This window comes from Pseudochaenichthys georgianus, chromosome 2 (assembly GCF_902827115.2).
Source record: "Pseudochaenichthys georgianus chromosome 2, fPseGeo1.2, whole genome shotgun sequence".
NCBI classification, from domain to species: Eukaryota; Metazoa; Chordata; class Actinopteri; order Perciformes; family Channichthyidae; genus Pseudochaenichthys; species Pseudochaenichthys georgianus.
The window spans coordinates 3,856,951-3,873,531 of NC_047504.1; the positions used below are offsets into that span (position 1 = coordinate 3,856,951).

At 42.0% G+C, this 16,581-nt stretch overlaps 1 protein-coding gene across 6 annotated transcripts in view; it reads left to right on the forward strand.

Annotated features, from left to right (window-relative positions):
• Nucleotides 1–16,581, forward strand: part of tns1a (tensin 1a) — a 78,054-nt gene that overhangs the window by 48,678 nt on the left and 12,795 nt on the right. For 5 of the 6 annotated variants that reach the window (XM_034098228.2, XM_034098235.2, XM_034098249.2 and 2 more), the window contains 7 exons: nt 1,126–1,238; nt 1,333–1,393; nt 1,493–1,568; nt 1,651–1,795; nt 2,092–2,157; nt 2,367–2,492; nt 14,321–16,003. In XM_034098228.2, coding sequence (XP_033954119.1) covers nt 1,126–1,238; nt 1,333–1,393; nt 1,493–1,568; nt 1,651–1,795; nt 2,092–2,157; nt 2,367–2,492; nt 14,321–16,003 — 2,270 coding nt within the window. The remainder of the gene's footprint in view (nt 1–1,125; nt 1,239–1,332; nt 1,394–1,492; nt 1,569–1,650; nt 1,796–2,091; nt 2,158–2,366; nt 2,493–14,320; nt 16,004–16,581) is intronic. The other variant, XM_034098263.2, reaches the window with a different exon arrangement.

Sequence of the window (16,581 nt, forward strand, 5' to 3'; positions counted from 1 at the left end):
AGGAGAGTAATTGAGAACCAGTTACTTCAAGGACTTCTCCCTTTGGATAGAACCGCTAAAAAATGGACAGGAAAGGGTGAGAGACAGGGGAGGACATGAAGCAAAGGGAAGCTTATAGCTCATATTCTGACATTGTAGGGTATTCATTTAGTCTGGAGAGATGGAAGTGTAACATACTGTATTTATTGAGGTTTGAGAGAAAGAATGTAAGCCATAAAGGGGCACTATTAAGCTGATGAAAGAGATATTGAATTAAGTAATATAATGGAAGAAAGTCCATGTTGGTGTATTTTATTAACTAAATGCTAAAACAATAGGTGCAAGAAAAAGTGAAATGGCCATCTGCCATTATTCCGTTGTCCTGCTCAGCTCAATTTGGGACTTCCCTAACATTTTAATATCTCGTACTTCTTGTTTGGATCATTCATTGATAAAAACACACACACGTTGTTGATTCCCAGCGCTGTTCTCCCCCGCTCTGTTTAATTGAATTTCTACGAGGCTAAACCATCTGGCCACTGACAGGGGGGGGTGGGGGGTGTCTGCATGTGGCGACCCCACGGTCAAGGTCGCGTTCGGTACCATCATCATTATCATCATTAACAACCAGACCACACTAACTCAGCAGACCCCGACCGGCCTCTGTACACACACAGTCACTCTGACATTTCCCGCAGTGTGTAAAGCTGCTTTTATAGTCAGAGTGGGAGTGAACAGCAGGGCTCTCAGGTATTGACCAAAATAACAAAGTGATATCACAAAACCTGATTTAAATAATACCTGCGTTAGTGCTAATACACTGTGTATATATATTGTAATATACATGTATTTTTATTTTAGCTTTTTATTGCTCATTATAACTTTTGCCAATGTTACGAAACCCATTACCCCCTTGGAGAAATTAAGTATTTTGACTTTGATACCAAGGGGAACTGATATTGGCAATAGTTGTGTACAATACCCAGCAATAGGTAAAGGTGAGACACACATGATGAGTTTAATCTGATTGGATTTGGTTTGTTTTCTAGCTAGAGGTGGGATACTTGTTTAAGAACAGTCGTCATTATTATCAGTATATATTGTAGAAGTTATACACAGACGTTGCTTGTCTTCCTTTCTCTGTAGATATGTGCAATACTTCAACGGCCTTCTTTCCGGACACATCAAAATCAACAACAAGCCCCTGTTCCTGCATCACGTCATCATGCACGGCATACCCAACTTTGAGGCCAAAGGAGGTGAGAATCTGACCCTGCTAACACACACAGAAAGAACCTACTGTTTTTGTTTCCTCTGAAAGTCTTCAATTACTTTCTTTATTTCTATTTACAGGCTGCCGTCCGTTCCTGAAGGTCTACCAGGCAATGCAACCAGTCTATACGTCAGGAATATAGTACGGAAACCTTCATTCCACTTCAGTGTAGTTTGAATAAAGAACTTTATTGTCCCGTTTATTGGATTTAACAAGACATTATTCATGTTTTCTCTACAGCAATGTGCAAGGAGACAGCAACACCAGTATCTGCATCACCATTGAACCCGGGCTGCTTCTGAAGGGAGACATCCTGGTAAGATTCCATTATTTAAAATACGATGTTAATGCTGATTGTTGAGTTGATTCATGTATTGATGTTTTCTATCTTATCGTAGCTGAAGTGTTACCACAAGAGGTTCAGGAACTCCACCCGAGACGTGATGTTCAGGGTGCAGTTCCACACCTGCGCCATCCACGACCTGGGGGTGGTGTTCGGGAAGAACGAGCTGGACGAGACCTTCAAAGGTAACGGCACTTCGGGTGGGTGTGAATTTTCAGTATTTGTCATTGTGTGTGTGTGGGATGATTGTCAATCACAGAACAATGCATTAAATATGAACACATATATTTCTTCTTACATTTAGTGCTACATATTATTGTGGATTGTTTTAATGAAGTTAAAAGTTATGAGCTCTAAATTAAAATATTGCCATCTGATCTATGAGTGTCTGTTTTTTTTTGTTTTTTGTGTATTTTACTTTTATCGTCATGCAGTTTTTTGTGTGTTTGTGTCCTTTGTTTTAAAAATATTATTTTTATACTGTGTCTCTATGCAGATGAGAGGTTCCCAGAGCATGGGAAGGTGGAGTTTGTTTTCTCATATGGACCAGACAAAATCAGAGGTAATCCAATTCACCTGACTGAAGGGGAAAATGTTGTAGAACATTGAAAAAAAATGTACAACTTACTGTAACTAAAGTTATCTAACATGATATGTTGGATAGCTTTTTAAAACATTGAAAACAGATGTATGCCAACTTAAAGAAAGTTTTTGGTTTTTATTTTTTATTTTGCGAGTACTCCATTACCCATCATGCCATATGTCCCTTAGGCCTAGGACACCTGGAGAACGGGCCAAGTGTTTCTGTGGACTACAACACCCAAGATCCTCTGATCCGCTGGGACTCATACGAGAGCTTCAGCCAGCGCTGTGAGGAGACTGTGGACGGAGAGCTCGGTATGTACACACACACACCCACACACACACACACACACACACACACACACACACACACACACACACACACACACACACACACACATATACATATATATATATATATATATATATATATACACACACACACACACACACACACACAGGTACACTTATGTGGCTTTGATGCACTCTACTTAAGACAAGTGCCTTTCTACTCCTCTCCACCTCCAAACCCTTCTTTGAGCTCTCCCCCACCCACTCCCCCTGGTCTGTCAATTAGTCCTTTAAATAGCTGCTGCAGAAATAGGGGGGCATCAGTCGCCTTGTCGGTGGCTGCCCACTTCCCAGGGGGGGGTGTAACCTGAGACCCCAGCGGCAAGCCCAAATCCCACATGAGCCCAAACCTCCATCCACTAGCTTTTGCAGCAGGAATTTGAAATGTGGTCAGCCTGTATCATGTGCCCCCTCCTAACCAGTCACTCATCCAGTGGAGTATCAGTGCAAGAAATGCCAAACACCCCAAATATTGCATAACGTAAAGGGTAGGCCACCATTAAAGGGGACCTATTATGCAAAATCCACTTCTTCATGTCTCTTCTACATCAACATGTGTCCCCTCTGTGTAAAGAGATTCTGAAAGTTTCAGGAACAAAGATTCTCTCTCTCTTTTTGTCCTGATCCATTTCTATAACAACCTGTCTGAAAAGGAGCTGATCAAATTTCGGCCACTTTATGATGTCATAACGATGTTTTGTCTTGTGCAACCATTAGCCAATCAGCAACCAAGGTAACCCCCCCCCCCCCTTATCACCTGAATCTCCTCCTAGAGCACCGTTGAGTTCTTTGTAACCAAATGTCTCTCAGAGGGGCGTGGGGAGGGGCTCCTTATTTTCATCTAAAGTAACAGACAGAGAATCAGCACTTTGGAAACAGGGCTGAAACAGAGGGGATTATGGGTAATGCAATCTGTTTGGTATTTCGAGCACACTTCAGAGACATGTTCTGTATATATCTGAGAGCTATAATATATTGATGAAAAACAGTATAATAGGGGACCTTTAAGCGTGAATCTCTTCATTAAACTCACACATTAATATTATCAGAAAATGCCGTATTTCAAAAATGAAAAAACGATAAACATATTCAATACATTTTCAATAAGCAACATTAGGGACAGGGCTTATTAACATGTTGTGTCCTAGTGTACTCATATTTCTATGATATACTCATACATCAATCAATAAATCAACCCTGCGTCCATCCCACAGTTTACCACTCTGTTCACAAACATCATTCATAATCAACGCAATCAAGAAAGCCTATGATAATCACCATTTGCATACTTTCTAAACGTTGTGATATTTTGGCTTTGTTTCATTTCCCTCTCTTGTTCATTCATCCAAATCACCCTCATAAACGCAAACCCAACATTGTTTCAATTTAAATGAATTACCTGCATTTCAATGCATGCGACTGGAGTTTTTTAAGAAGCGTTATCCTGAGGGTTCTCCCTTAACATAACTGGCAGTCAGTGATGATGAGATTTATGATTATTGCTGTTAATCTAAGAAACAGGAGGGTGTACTCGCACTCAGTTGAGTCAGTACTTGGCAGTCATTGTAGTGCTGCATCCACTTTTATATATGTGATTTTTTACGGCTTCACAAAGACCCATTTCATTTTTATGAACATCCCCAGAGAACCGTTGCGGTAATTGCTGTGTTGCATGAAGGTCAGTGGGAATGGCCAAGCACTGTAGGTTGGATCCTAATTGAATGGGTGGCTGGGTTCTCCGCACTCAGCAGAAAAAAACCTCTCGGCCAGTTTATTCATTTATCTAATTGCAGCCTTGGAGACGTGAGAATGGGAGCTGATGCAGGAACACAGTGTCTGTTTCTATAAGGGGTGGAAACGCTTGTATTTGAAGATGTAGCAATGAAATTATCCACTGCTAAATGTAAGAATGTTCAGTTTGTTTAATGACGTCAAATAATACTCTTTTGTATTTGGCAGTCCCACTATGAGAAATATAGAGAACGTTAAGTCTGATATATCGCTACACAGCTGGTCCGCCCTGCACTTTATAGTTTTGTCGATGCCCAAATCAATATAAAGCTTACTTCATCATTGTTGGCTTTGTGGATCTGGTGTCCAGAGCGCCTTGGATTTTTACTGTCGACGTGTAGACCCAAACGCTGGCAGAAGTTCTCTTTGAGTTACAGTTAGCTGAAACACCCAATGCCACTAAACGACATCGAGATATTTTGGCCGTCTCTTGCCAATTCTCATCACGGTTCCTAACCTTTATTTCAAATGTGGCTCTGCTCAACCCACAACCAAAAGGAAATACATTTTAAGGACCCTTTTGGTTATTTACAGTTGACACAACGGTAGAGCTTTATTTAAGATCCAAAGCGGTCTACGATTACACAATCGTAGACCGCTTGAGGCTTTTAAATTCAGGCAATGGACGTGTTTAGATGAACTCATTGAGAAATAAGACCTCGCATTTCTGGTGTGTTGTTGAAAAAAGTCCTTGCACCATTGGGAAAACAGCACTTAGAGGATGTTAATATACATTTGAGTAAACAATCCCAACACGATGCCACACGAATAACATTGACTTGACATAATGGCCTATTTTTACATGGGGCGGTACAGTGGACAGTTATCACATCACTCATCAGATATCATTTGGAGAATCCAGACTTGCTTATTTGTCCGGGCGTTAAACGAATGTTTCATCCTCAGGTGTTGATGTCTGAATGCATCTGGGGCTCTGCACTCATCCCGACGCCATTTTTAAACCCTGCAACCTTTGAAATCCAGTAGAGAGGACTCAACGAAAGATGGGTGTCTTTAAAGGGTCGGCGGGATTATGTAGCTTAGTGTTATGTGAATTTCATACACATGGGGAACGCGAGGAGAGGCGTCTTTAGTGTACTTCGACGGAAGGTATTTGCGACAAGTGTTGGGGGGGGGTGTGTGCCGTATTAGTCCAGCTGTTTGTGATGGTATTTTTGCGCTACAGTATATGGGCTTGTATAGGTGTCTGTGTATGCCTTTTAAATGTTTGTTTGGTGTTCTGCATTTTTTTCTGTGGTATGTTAAGAGTGTGTGCAGTGCACCTTGTGTGTGTCGGCTTGCCTTTGCTCCACTAATAGCAGCGCCGTGTGGTGGCAGCTGTCGACCCGAGGGTCAGACCAGTCAGAAGGCCACCCTTTGGGCCATAGAGCGAATGCACTGCTACTGGAAAATCTGCTCTTACGTAAATGGCATATTCATCATTATAACATCAGAATAACATTGCCACTGTCGCATAATTTAAAGAACTTCTATACACCGAACATCTTATGTCAGTAAAAGCAAGACATCGAGTGTACGGAGGAAACCATTGGCAGCCATGTTTGGTTTTAATTAACAACATTGTTTGGTACATAGAAATTAAGTTAGAGAATCTTTTGGTTACAGGATTAAAGTATTAATACATGGATTGTGGATTCAGAACATAGGAGTACTAATTTCTGGATCTAGTCAAACCGATCAAACTCAACCCTAATCATTAACCAAATTACAATATTTATTCATGTTGTACTTTGTTCAAGTCATAGAACAAATACATTCATTGATTTGTCTACCCTTCCCTAATTGGAATGGTGCTTCATGCTCCATCTTTAGTGAAACGGCTTGATGTTTCGAGTACTCAGCGCCACATCAAATGACCGCTCAAATGTGGAATAAAATGATACCCTGAGTTCTGAAATATGAAAATAACCACTAAACATAATGTCTTGCCACAGGAGCATACACGTGTGTGTGTTCCAGTGTGTGTGAGGTGTACAGTAGGGCAGAGGGCCCAGTGACAGCACAGCCTGTCTTCCTTGTTTACCGCCCCCGTCCCATATTTGGCTGGGGCCGAGCCCTGAAACATGTCTGGAATAGCTGGATAGAGACAGAGTCAGAGACGGAGATAGAGAGGCGGGCGCAGAGAGAAGCAGAGAACACCAGACTTTTGCAGATTTGCCAAGTAAGTTATTGTGTTTATTGCTGGAGTTTGAATGAAGCAGAGAATAAGGAATAAAGTGAAATTGAGCAGAGGATGCAGCTGACCAGGTTATCGAGTAGAAAACTAGTGTTTACTTCTCGCAACTTTATTTACAATTTAAAAAAATGAAATGTGCAAAATGTGTGAAATCCGGCAGGTTTTTACCCAGGAAAACACCATCTTCTCACTCATTTGCCGAGACAAAATGACAAGAATACAACTTTTGTTCCTTCGGTCTGCAGATATAAGAGTCTGTGTGTCTGTTTATAGCGTGTCCATGTCAACACAGTTGCATCCTGTGTGTTTGGCTCCTATATGGTATAAAGTGAGTCATGGAGCGAGCAATTTGTGTGTGGAACATTTTATGAGAGAGCTGCAATTTGGGTGTACCAAAACTATTAGGCAGCTTGGTTGGTAACGGCATGTGAGCTGCAGAGAGACTGGAGTGGGATGAGATGCATGTAGGATGGATGTTGTTAATTAGTTTATTTAAAATAATATAACTTTGTTTATTTGGCCATATGTATATAGTTTAAATACTGTTGTATACATGTCTTCTTTTTGGGTGCTGGTAGTTTTGTTAGCAAACTAACACTAATTATGAGACTAAAACAGGACATTTAAAACGTTTTTGAAAGGCATTGCATTTCATTTAAAATACAAGAACTTAATTGATTGTAAAGTGTCTTAAATCAATCATTCAGAAGTCTTTAAACATGCTAAAACATATGACGTAGGATTTTTAACAGTTTAACAAATGCTTCTTGTGTGAAAGTCATGCCGCTCCAGATTGCAGGAAAATCCGACAGGCATTAAAAATGTAGCTTAAAGTTTTCAAACTAACTATCATTAGGCTGTAAGAACACTGTTGAAAAAGGGCATTTTCTGGGACAAATGCTGAATTAATCTCTGAAAACTATGTATTCTACAGATGTGTTTTTAGCTTTAAAAGCCATCATTTTTATTATCTTTTTCACCTTAAAAAGACATCAGAATTGTGGCTTGCCATAAAGACATGTTTGTAAATGTAGCCACATGCATAAAAAAAGACGTTTATTGTACCTTTTACTCTTAGTGTCAAACCCACGCACACTAAAAGTGGCCACCAAGTGAGGCTCTTTAAAGCCCTCTGTGTGTGTCTAGCATAAGCACATAATGCTTGAACTCAACCTCTCGCTGACAGCACGGTGAGCTGCAGCAGCAGGTTCAAATCCCTGCTGAAGGACCCCCGCTGAGCCACTCCTCATCCTTTAATGCCTCCTTTCTCCTACTGTCTGCATAAATGTCTCCTTGGATCTGCGTCCTGCTCTGCTTTTGTCCTTTTTATATTTGAATGTCATCGAGTTGAGCTAACTGAGCATCATTTGTACATTTAGTCAGCCTCTCTTCTCTAAAAATTAGAAGACAACATTAGTTTGCCTGCTTTGGAAAGCCATGGTTTTGTTGACTTTATTTCCTAAATGTAATCCAGAAATGTTATCAATCTGAGTGTATCAATCCAAATTCTACAGATGAATAGTGTGTCCCTTATGGGCCGTGCTTAGAGTATGTATAAACACGGCATCCCAAAGCTCTCAAGCAGACAGAGATGACAGACCTACATGGAGGTAGACAGCAGGCAGATGCACTTTTATGACAGCTACTGATCCTCCTGAGTGAAAGACAGATGGACGGACAGATGCACAGGAAACCAACCCGACAGTCAGACGTACAGAGGCAGACAGGCAGGCCGGCAAAAAACCCTGACGTCATCCTTTTGGTCCTCTTTTTATGTCTGAGGAAACATTACTCTGGCTATATTATTAAGTTATTGTGTGAAGATGCTAACTCGACCCATTTTGAGAAGCTTCAGTTAAAAGGTGTCTGGTTGAGGAAAAGTTATAAAGTGATAAAAGCGGTACTGCCTATCTCTTTAGTTATTCTACTTTCTTTTCCCTTTATAATCCCATTCTTACATTTTCTTTTTACAATTTCACTTCTACTCCTTAAAAAAATGCAAACATGGATGTATTTCCCCTCATTGATAATCATTCACGCGACATTAGCAACGTTTCACAATCTGTACAGTATTGTAACTGATTTTGAACTAGCGTTTGGGGTTAATTTGGCTTCCAAATCCCACTCTGCAGCTGGATCTGGCCTTTCCTCTGTTGCAAAGAGCTGCTGCTTGCATCACATGTGCAGTGCAGCTGGTTGTCAGATATAAAGACAGCCAGGCAGAGAGTGTTTTATGACAGTCACTCATAGACAGACAGGCGGATGGATGACATCACCCCTGAAAAGCAATCGTGGAGACAGACTCTGATTCCGTCACGTCACGTTACCTCAAATTGTGACAGCTGGACACTTGGTGATAGATGACATGGCAGACATGGCAAATATAAATCTGCGACAGTTTTCCTTGTGCCAGTCACTGATACACCAACCATGACACCTTTTACACTGATGGACTGTCAAATCATACCTCGATACTATAGAGCTCTTTCTGTCTTGTGCTCTGAAGCAAAAAACCTTAATTTGCAGCCTAAACGTTTTTTATGTTAAAAGGTTTGCAAGTAATTGTAAACATCTTTAGTTGGTAAAAAAACGATCACCAAACTGGCCTTAAAATCAATAAATGTAATTGAATTCTTGAAGGAAATACTTTCTTTTAGGACATGTCATTCAGTTGGCAGTCACACCCAGTCACCCACTGTTGGCATGCAGACTTGCCGTCGTCACGCTGATATGAAAGTTGTACTGCTGATAGATACCCGATGGCTCGATGACAACACCGTGTGTGTTTGGGCAAGTACATGCCTGACTGAAAAAAAAATCCATCTTAGGCTATTTAATATTTTCTGGCACTGACTAAAAATAAGTTTGTCTAGAGTGTAAAGAATAAAATAAAATGTTACTAATAATTCAAGAAGTATTTGAATCCTATACATTTCCTTTAAAGGCTTTTTCAAATAATGGTTAGGATTTATTTTGCATTTACACTCTCTGCTTTTTGAAGTTTAATGAGCTTGCCATCTTGGTCCCCTTAAAGCTTCTTCACTTTTCCTAACTTCCCAGTTTTACTGGCCCACACGCACTCCCAGTTTCCTCCTCACCCATAGACCCTCTCCCCAATCCAAAGAGACCTTTCTCTTTCACAAGGCAACTTCCCACTATAAATAGCTCTTACAGTAGTTGTCTGCATTCATGTGAGTAAACATTAGCATTTAAAATATACATGAAATCTAACACCGCAGCCAATAAAACTGAGATTGTGGACCTCTTTCCTTAGAGGGTCAGACAGCCACCATGGCCCCTTTTAATAATGCATGTTAGGTGTGCTTCTATATTTATAGGTGTCTGCGTTTTTTAAAAATGGGGTTGGTCCTTTTATAAGGTCATCGTGTCCCATTTAAGAGTGTAAAGCCTGTATTTAAGTTTCCATCATCCCCGAAAAACGTCTTGAGCAGCTAATAAGGAAAACCTAAAGAAGGAATACACCCAAACACATTTTAAAATAGTTGGTGGTAGATTTCCCTTTTTTCACAAATTGAAAAGTTACTTTACTATACAGTACAACATGCCACAAACATAAAATGATTACAAATAGTCAAATATGGGGAAACAGAAGTGGTCCTAAAACAGAGCCCTGAGGACCTTCTTCACTGGAAATGAAAAATGAATCAACATGACTTATTTAGGATGTTTGGACTTCAGCGTTAGGTATTAAAACCAACAGAATAAAAGACATTAATAAATTGATATGTTAAAAAGCCAAGTATGATCACCTGAGGTAAATGTAGCGTGTCAACTAATTACTTGGGGAAACAATCCGGTCTTAAGCGTCGTCTCTGAACTTACTTTTTTGGTATTAGTTGGGTAATGTGACTGTCAACAATATGAAGCACACCACACCATTGGTCCGGATATGTGCTGGCTACACCGGAACCCCAGAAATATTGTCCCTTGCCCAAGAGGTTCAGACCCAAGCCAATGAGTTTGGTGCTAAACTAGCACAGCTTTACACACAAAAAAACTAGGAAGTACTATGTGTGCATGAATCACATTTAGCTACACCGCTAGCACCAAAATGGCTTAGTGTCATGTTCTTATGGCTTTATAGGTGCGTTGACAAATGGGTTGCCTCAATCACCATGGGCGTGTTAATCTCAAATGTACTAACTATGTGTATTATCAACATCCCAGCTGGTGCATTTGATACAGCAATAACAGTAGTTGTAGCACATTGTCTATTTATAATAAGCCATTGGCCACAGATGTTTTAATGGCTTTTTAATGGCCTCCAAGGCATGTGGCAATGAGACACTCAAGCGAACACTTAAGAGAATAGAGCCAAGAGAGGTGTGCGTGTGCGTGTGTGTGGCACTGTTTGAGCAAAGGCCTCTGGCCCTTTCACAAAAGAGGAAAGCACCTGTCACATGAGTCAATATGGAGAATGGACAGGTGTGGGATTGTGTTTGTGAGTGGCCAATATAGTGCCAAATTGATGAAAGGGCCAATTAAGATGCTACATTAGTATTTAGTTTTAACTGTACGTTTGAAAATACTCCATGAACCTAATTTAAATATCGTGAAATATGTAAATGAGAAGTGGTGAGAATGGTTTACCACAGTAGGAAACAAGTTTTAAGCTATTTGTGTTGGCCAAGCCTTGGTGACTCAACCTATCTAATTTGGGGTCTGCTGCAGCTATGTATTGACAACAGAAGAAAGGTATTTGTTCTATTCAGATGGAGAGGTAATGTTGGCCCAGTCTTTGGATTTAATACCAGGCTATTCAGATCTGGAACTCTTCGTCTTCTGTACAGCAAGCGATGCAGGGTCATCAGATATTTTTGTTATGTCGTCATACTTGGTTTATACCTGGATCGCAGTGGTCATAATTCAGTGGAGTGGAACACTGAAGGGCAAACTCATTTAACTATAGTCACCCCTGCAGCCGTATACAAAACATGTGGCAACACACCCGGCACGAGTGTGGGGCAAATGTAAAGGTTGTGACCCTGAAATTCTTCTTTAGTTACTTCCTGTCATGCCCAATGTTGGCACTTCCGTTCTTTACTGAGGACATCAGACTTTCAGGCCTGTTTGCCCCTGTTAGTGAGCAAGAGAAAATAGCAAGGCAAGTGTTAAAGGAGGTGAGACTCACTCTGGAAACACTTCTGCTTGACCTGTGAGTCACTCCTGTGAAGTTTTTGTCTCCACTAAATCCTGTTGGAACACATTTATCAAAACAGTCAACAATGTTATAGTTTTCTTCTTGGTTAAAGAGAATTGTTTGCAAATAATTGCTCTAAAAGATAGTTTATGGATATTTTTTTGTACACTTCAATGTGTACACTGGTAGTTTTTGGTTGATTTGGAAGAGCAGCTGAAGTCGATGCCTTTGGGTCTGTTAGTTGGTTAACATCCCCAACAACAGGCATCAAATTGAATCAGAAATGAATAAAAATATTTTCTTGTGATACAAGAATAACGTCGATACCGCACCAACATTTTAAGGTTCTTACCAAAAAGAAAACAATTTTGGATTGCTCCTTTCTTACCTCAATGAGCCGTGACAAGTCATATAACAGTCTCCCCTGATTTGACCTTGGGAGGGGTTAACCAGCAGCTGGAAAAAATGCCACAGAGCACTCAAAGATAATCTTTTATGAGCTAGGAAAAAGGAATTCCCTATTTCTTTGGCCGAGAAAAAAAAGTGTCGAAGACAGACATAATCAGATGGTGTAAAATGTTAACCAAGTTCTCTGAAAACTCTTGAAATGCTGTTAATAATCTGAATCAAAGTACTTGAAAGGTAAAACAATCTAGTTATTGAGGATGTAAACCATGCAGTGACAGGGTGACTGTGAGTGAGGGGATCCCCTCTAATGATCTCACCAGGCAGGGGTGCTGCAGTCAAACAAATTAGAGTGGTAGATGTAGTTTATTTAAAGTGATGTTGCTTCACAGGCAGTTGGGAGGTGGTGGTGGTGGTGGTGGGGTCCCTCCCCTGCTGCCGGGAACAGCCACACATCATCCCGGAGTGCCAGCTCACTCCTTTCGGCAGCTTCAGTGGTACGGCCCCGCCTCACTCCAGTAAAGCACATGTTGGGTGATGAGAGGACATGAATCAGAGAGGACAGGGAGAGTAAGAGAAGAAGCTCAAAAGGAGAACGTTCAGTCACTGAGAGGCTACCGGACAGGACAGTATGGACTAAAAAGTGTATTTTTTTCCGTAATGTAATTGCCAGAAAATCTGGAAATATTTCATCCTTTCTTGAGAGTTCCGAGGGTTGACCTAAAGCTCAGGTAAGAAGGAGGTTTCCATACTTTGATGTGATGTAATTAAGTCCCTTAATATATATATATATATATATTATTTTTTTTATAATTGAGATCCAGAATTTAATAAATTTTTCCTGGCAAGAAAAAACATTTTGTCGCTCTTCAAAATACAAATTTAAATATTTGTATTCAAACTATATATTTTCGTCTCCAAATGTTGTCCATAAGACTTTGTATTACATTCTGGTTACACTAGATGAAACACGGCTCCAAATAAAATGTACATCCTGCCATTTCCTCTCATAATGTTAATTATTATGTCATCATTAAGAACAACCACAGGAACAAACTGTGTTTACAACTTCCTCGCCTGCACTTTGGTTCTTGTTGCTACTCTGCCTATAAGTTGTTGTTGACATGGGTTTTGAAATAGCTGCGTCCCAAGCGATTAACCATCTGCTTGCGGGGGTCGCTGAAATTGGAATACCCCACATATGAGCCATCTGCGGTCATGTATATGTCTTGTTTCACTTTGCAAATGTAAACTAGATTTGGAAAGCGAGGATTGGTGTATTACTTTCCTTTGTAAGCATACGTGTTACCACAGAATGAGCTGTTGCATGTATGATTGTTGCGTTTTATTGGAGCAAGTATAGTGTTTAATATTTTCTAAAAGTTCCCTGGCCTATAATTAAAGTACACATTGTGTGTGAATTACAGTATTCTACCTTACCTCTATTTGTGTCACAAATGAGGCTTATATTTAAACTTTTTTTCAAAGCTTTTCCTACCTAACTTTTCAACACAGCCCTTTACATAACATGTGTGAGAAGAAATTACAAATGAGTTTCTACACATGTCAGATACTCTAAAAAGATGGTGATTTTCCTCAATATATTTGTTTTACTGTTGCCAGGAAGGAGCGATAACTTTCCAAAAGTATTTTAGTTGTTACTTTGATTGTGCAACGTGTAAGCAATAAGCATTAAATTGCCAACATGATTCAGCAGCCAGAAATCAACTTGAAGACAGCTCATCCTCCTTCAGTACAGCTCTGGGCTTTCAAACTGGCATTGCTGTTCTTCTGTTTGGCTCGCAAAGACCAGCTGTTTGAGTGTGTTGGACAGGAGTCGCCCCGGTTCACGTCAGACCATGCGGGCCTGCACTGACGCAACGTGACAGTCGCTTGGGCCCTGCAAATGTGCTATTAATAGAGCCGGAGGGGCTGTGATGCTGGTGGTCGGGCTACATGCTGAACCTGAGAGGCAGAAAAGATGGGTGAAGAGGGGGGTCACTGTGCTTCTGGTGTGAGTTATACAGGTCCATGCTAATGTGATCCAATGAAACCTATTTGTGTGGGAAGACAAGATGATTGAAATCACCTCAAGCAGGTTTTGTTTTCACCAGAATCATCTTGCAGTTCAAAAAAGACAAACGGTATCCCTTTTTTCTACTTTTCAATGATGTGTATGGTTGGACCTGCATAAAAACATGGAACTTCTTTAATGACTTTAGTATACGTCTTTTTCAGATGTTGTTCACACCCAAGGTCCACTTGATGGAAGTCTATATGCCCGGGTCCGCAAGAAAGACTCCCTGGAGGGAGTTGTCACCATCAATGGCCTCCCAGTCCATGAAAACCCCTTGACCAATGTTGAGAACCCATTACAAAACCCCAGCCATCCTCTCCAAACCACTGACCAAACCATACCTGTGACAGGCCACGCCTCCCTTCCCGCTGTTGATCACACCCTCTCTGTGAGCAGCGACTCAGGCAACTCTACCGCCTCCATCAAGACCGATCGTACTGATGAGCACAGCCAGTCCTTACAGGGCGCCGTAAACCCCACCAACCCAACAGCGACCCAGCCGCCGCTCAGTCCGCAGGAAAAAAGAGAGCTCGACCAGCTTCTGAGCGGTCTTGAAGCAACAACTCAGCAGAGACAAGCCTACCTGTCCACATCCAACAGTCCAGGAGGTGGTGTCCGACACTTGGTCCCAGCGCAGGTGCATGTGAACGGGGGCCACACCAGGCTAGTTGGCGCCCCTTCAACGGAGGAGCGTGAGACGGATATTCTAGACGACGAGCCGCCCAATAGTCAAGAGGGAAACAGCGTGGACAGCTTGGGCACGCTCTCGTCTTTAGAGGGCCACGCCACACCGGCTGACCTCTACTACCAATCACAGACACCCAGCAGTAGGCCAAACGACGGACCCTACCTTGAGAGAGTTGTTATTGGGGAAAAGTTGAGCGAAATGCCCGTGCATGGAGTACGAACGCCCACGGCGTTGCAAGAGATGTCTGTAGACTCTGCATCGCCACAGGGGGGATACAACAACTACCAGAATGGAGAAGGGATGTACCGATCACAGTCATTTGGGAATCAGCCAGCCAGTAGCCCTGAGACCAACCCCAAACTGATGCCCAGGGCCCCGGAGAGGAGCACCAGCAGCCGTGAGGCTGTTCAAAGAGGTCTCAACACCTGGCACCAGTATAGCCTCCCAGATGATCCGTTTGGCCCCCCTCTTCAGTCAACCCACAGCCTGCCCCACTTCCCCACCTCCACCTCGCAGCGGGACATCGAGCAGTCCATCGAGGCGCTCAACATGCTCATGCTCGACCTGGACCCAATCAACTCCCACATGTCCAAGTCCCATAGTGCTCCTCCTGGGGAGAACAGCCTCAATTCATCCCAGGCGCCGTTTTCACAGACCCTCGCAAGACCCTCATACCAGGCAGACTCTGCTATCCATGGTTACAACAACTCAGGGTCTGTCAACAGCAACTTCCATCAGCCCCAGCGGTCACCTGGGAGAGTCTCAGCGTTGCCCAACCAGAGCCCAGTGACGGAATCGCCAGTCTACTCTCCCCAGAGGTCCAACACTGGCTACCAACACCAAAATATCACCCCAACACACACCCCAGAGCCCTACCTCCACACACGCCAAGCAGCCCACCAATACCCTTCAGATCTATCCCCTAATAAACAGCAGGTTCCAGTTAAGCCTGTGAACTCCCACCCAGGAGGCGGGGTTTCCCACTCCCCAGACCTGCAGGGCTCGTCTCCTTATCCAGGCTACAGTGCCTCTTCCTCTCCTCTCCCAACAATCACCCCCCAGCCCAAGGAAACGTCTTCTTCATCCTTGCCCAGAGAACAAGAGGCCGAGGAGGAGACGCTCAACCTGGGGGGCCTGGTGGCTCAACGCATCGCCGGTAAGGCTTAGAGCTATTGTCTCAAATGAGGAGGATGAACTAATGAGGTTTTTAATGCAACAATAATGATTGTTTTACAATAACAAAAGCAGAAATGAAATTCATTTTGGTGAGTTACGCTGCATATCTTAGCTGGGTTTAGGTTTAGGTTACATTTTTCTGCCAATATGATTGCAAAGTGATGGAGAGTAGTGAAAAAAAAGGCCTTTATCAATCTGTAGTCTGCTGCCGGCAACTTGTTTCATCTTCAACTTGAGGCATCTTTTGTGTCCAGCACCATGCAGTGCATTAGCAGTGCAGCTTTAAGCAGCAGAGCTGGTAAGAGTGGAGATGGGATGAGAGTAAGAATAGCTAGGAGTTCAGAGAGGATCCAGCTTCCATGCATTGTCTACGTCCATATTTACATTTATTTGAAACCATGCGGATGCTCTCAAGCGCCTCCCAGTGGAAGAAAGTTGTAAATTCATCCTATTTCTAACCATTTATAAACATGATAATCATCAACCATATAGATATATAATAATATAAACCATTTTATAGCAGCAATAAAGCTTAATTGGATTATAAACAGGTTGTCA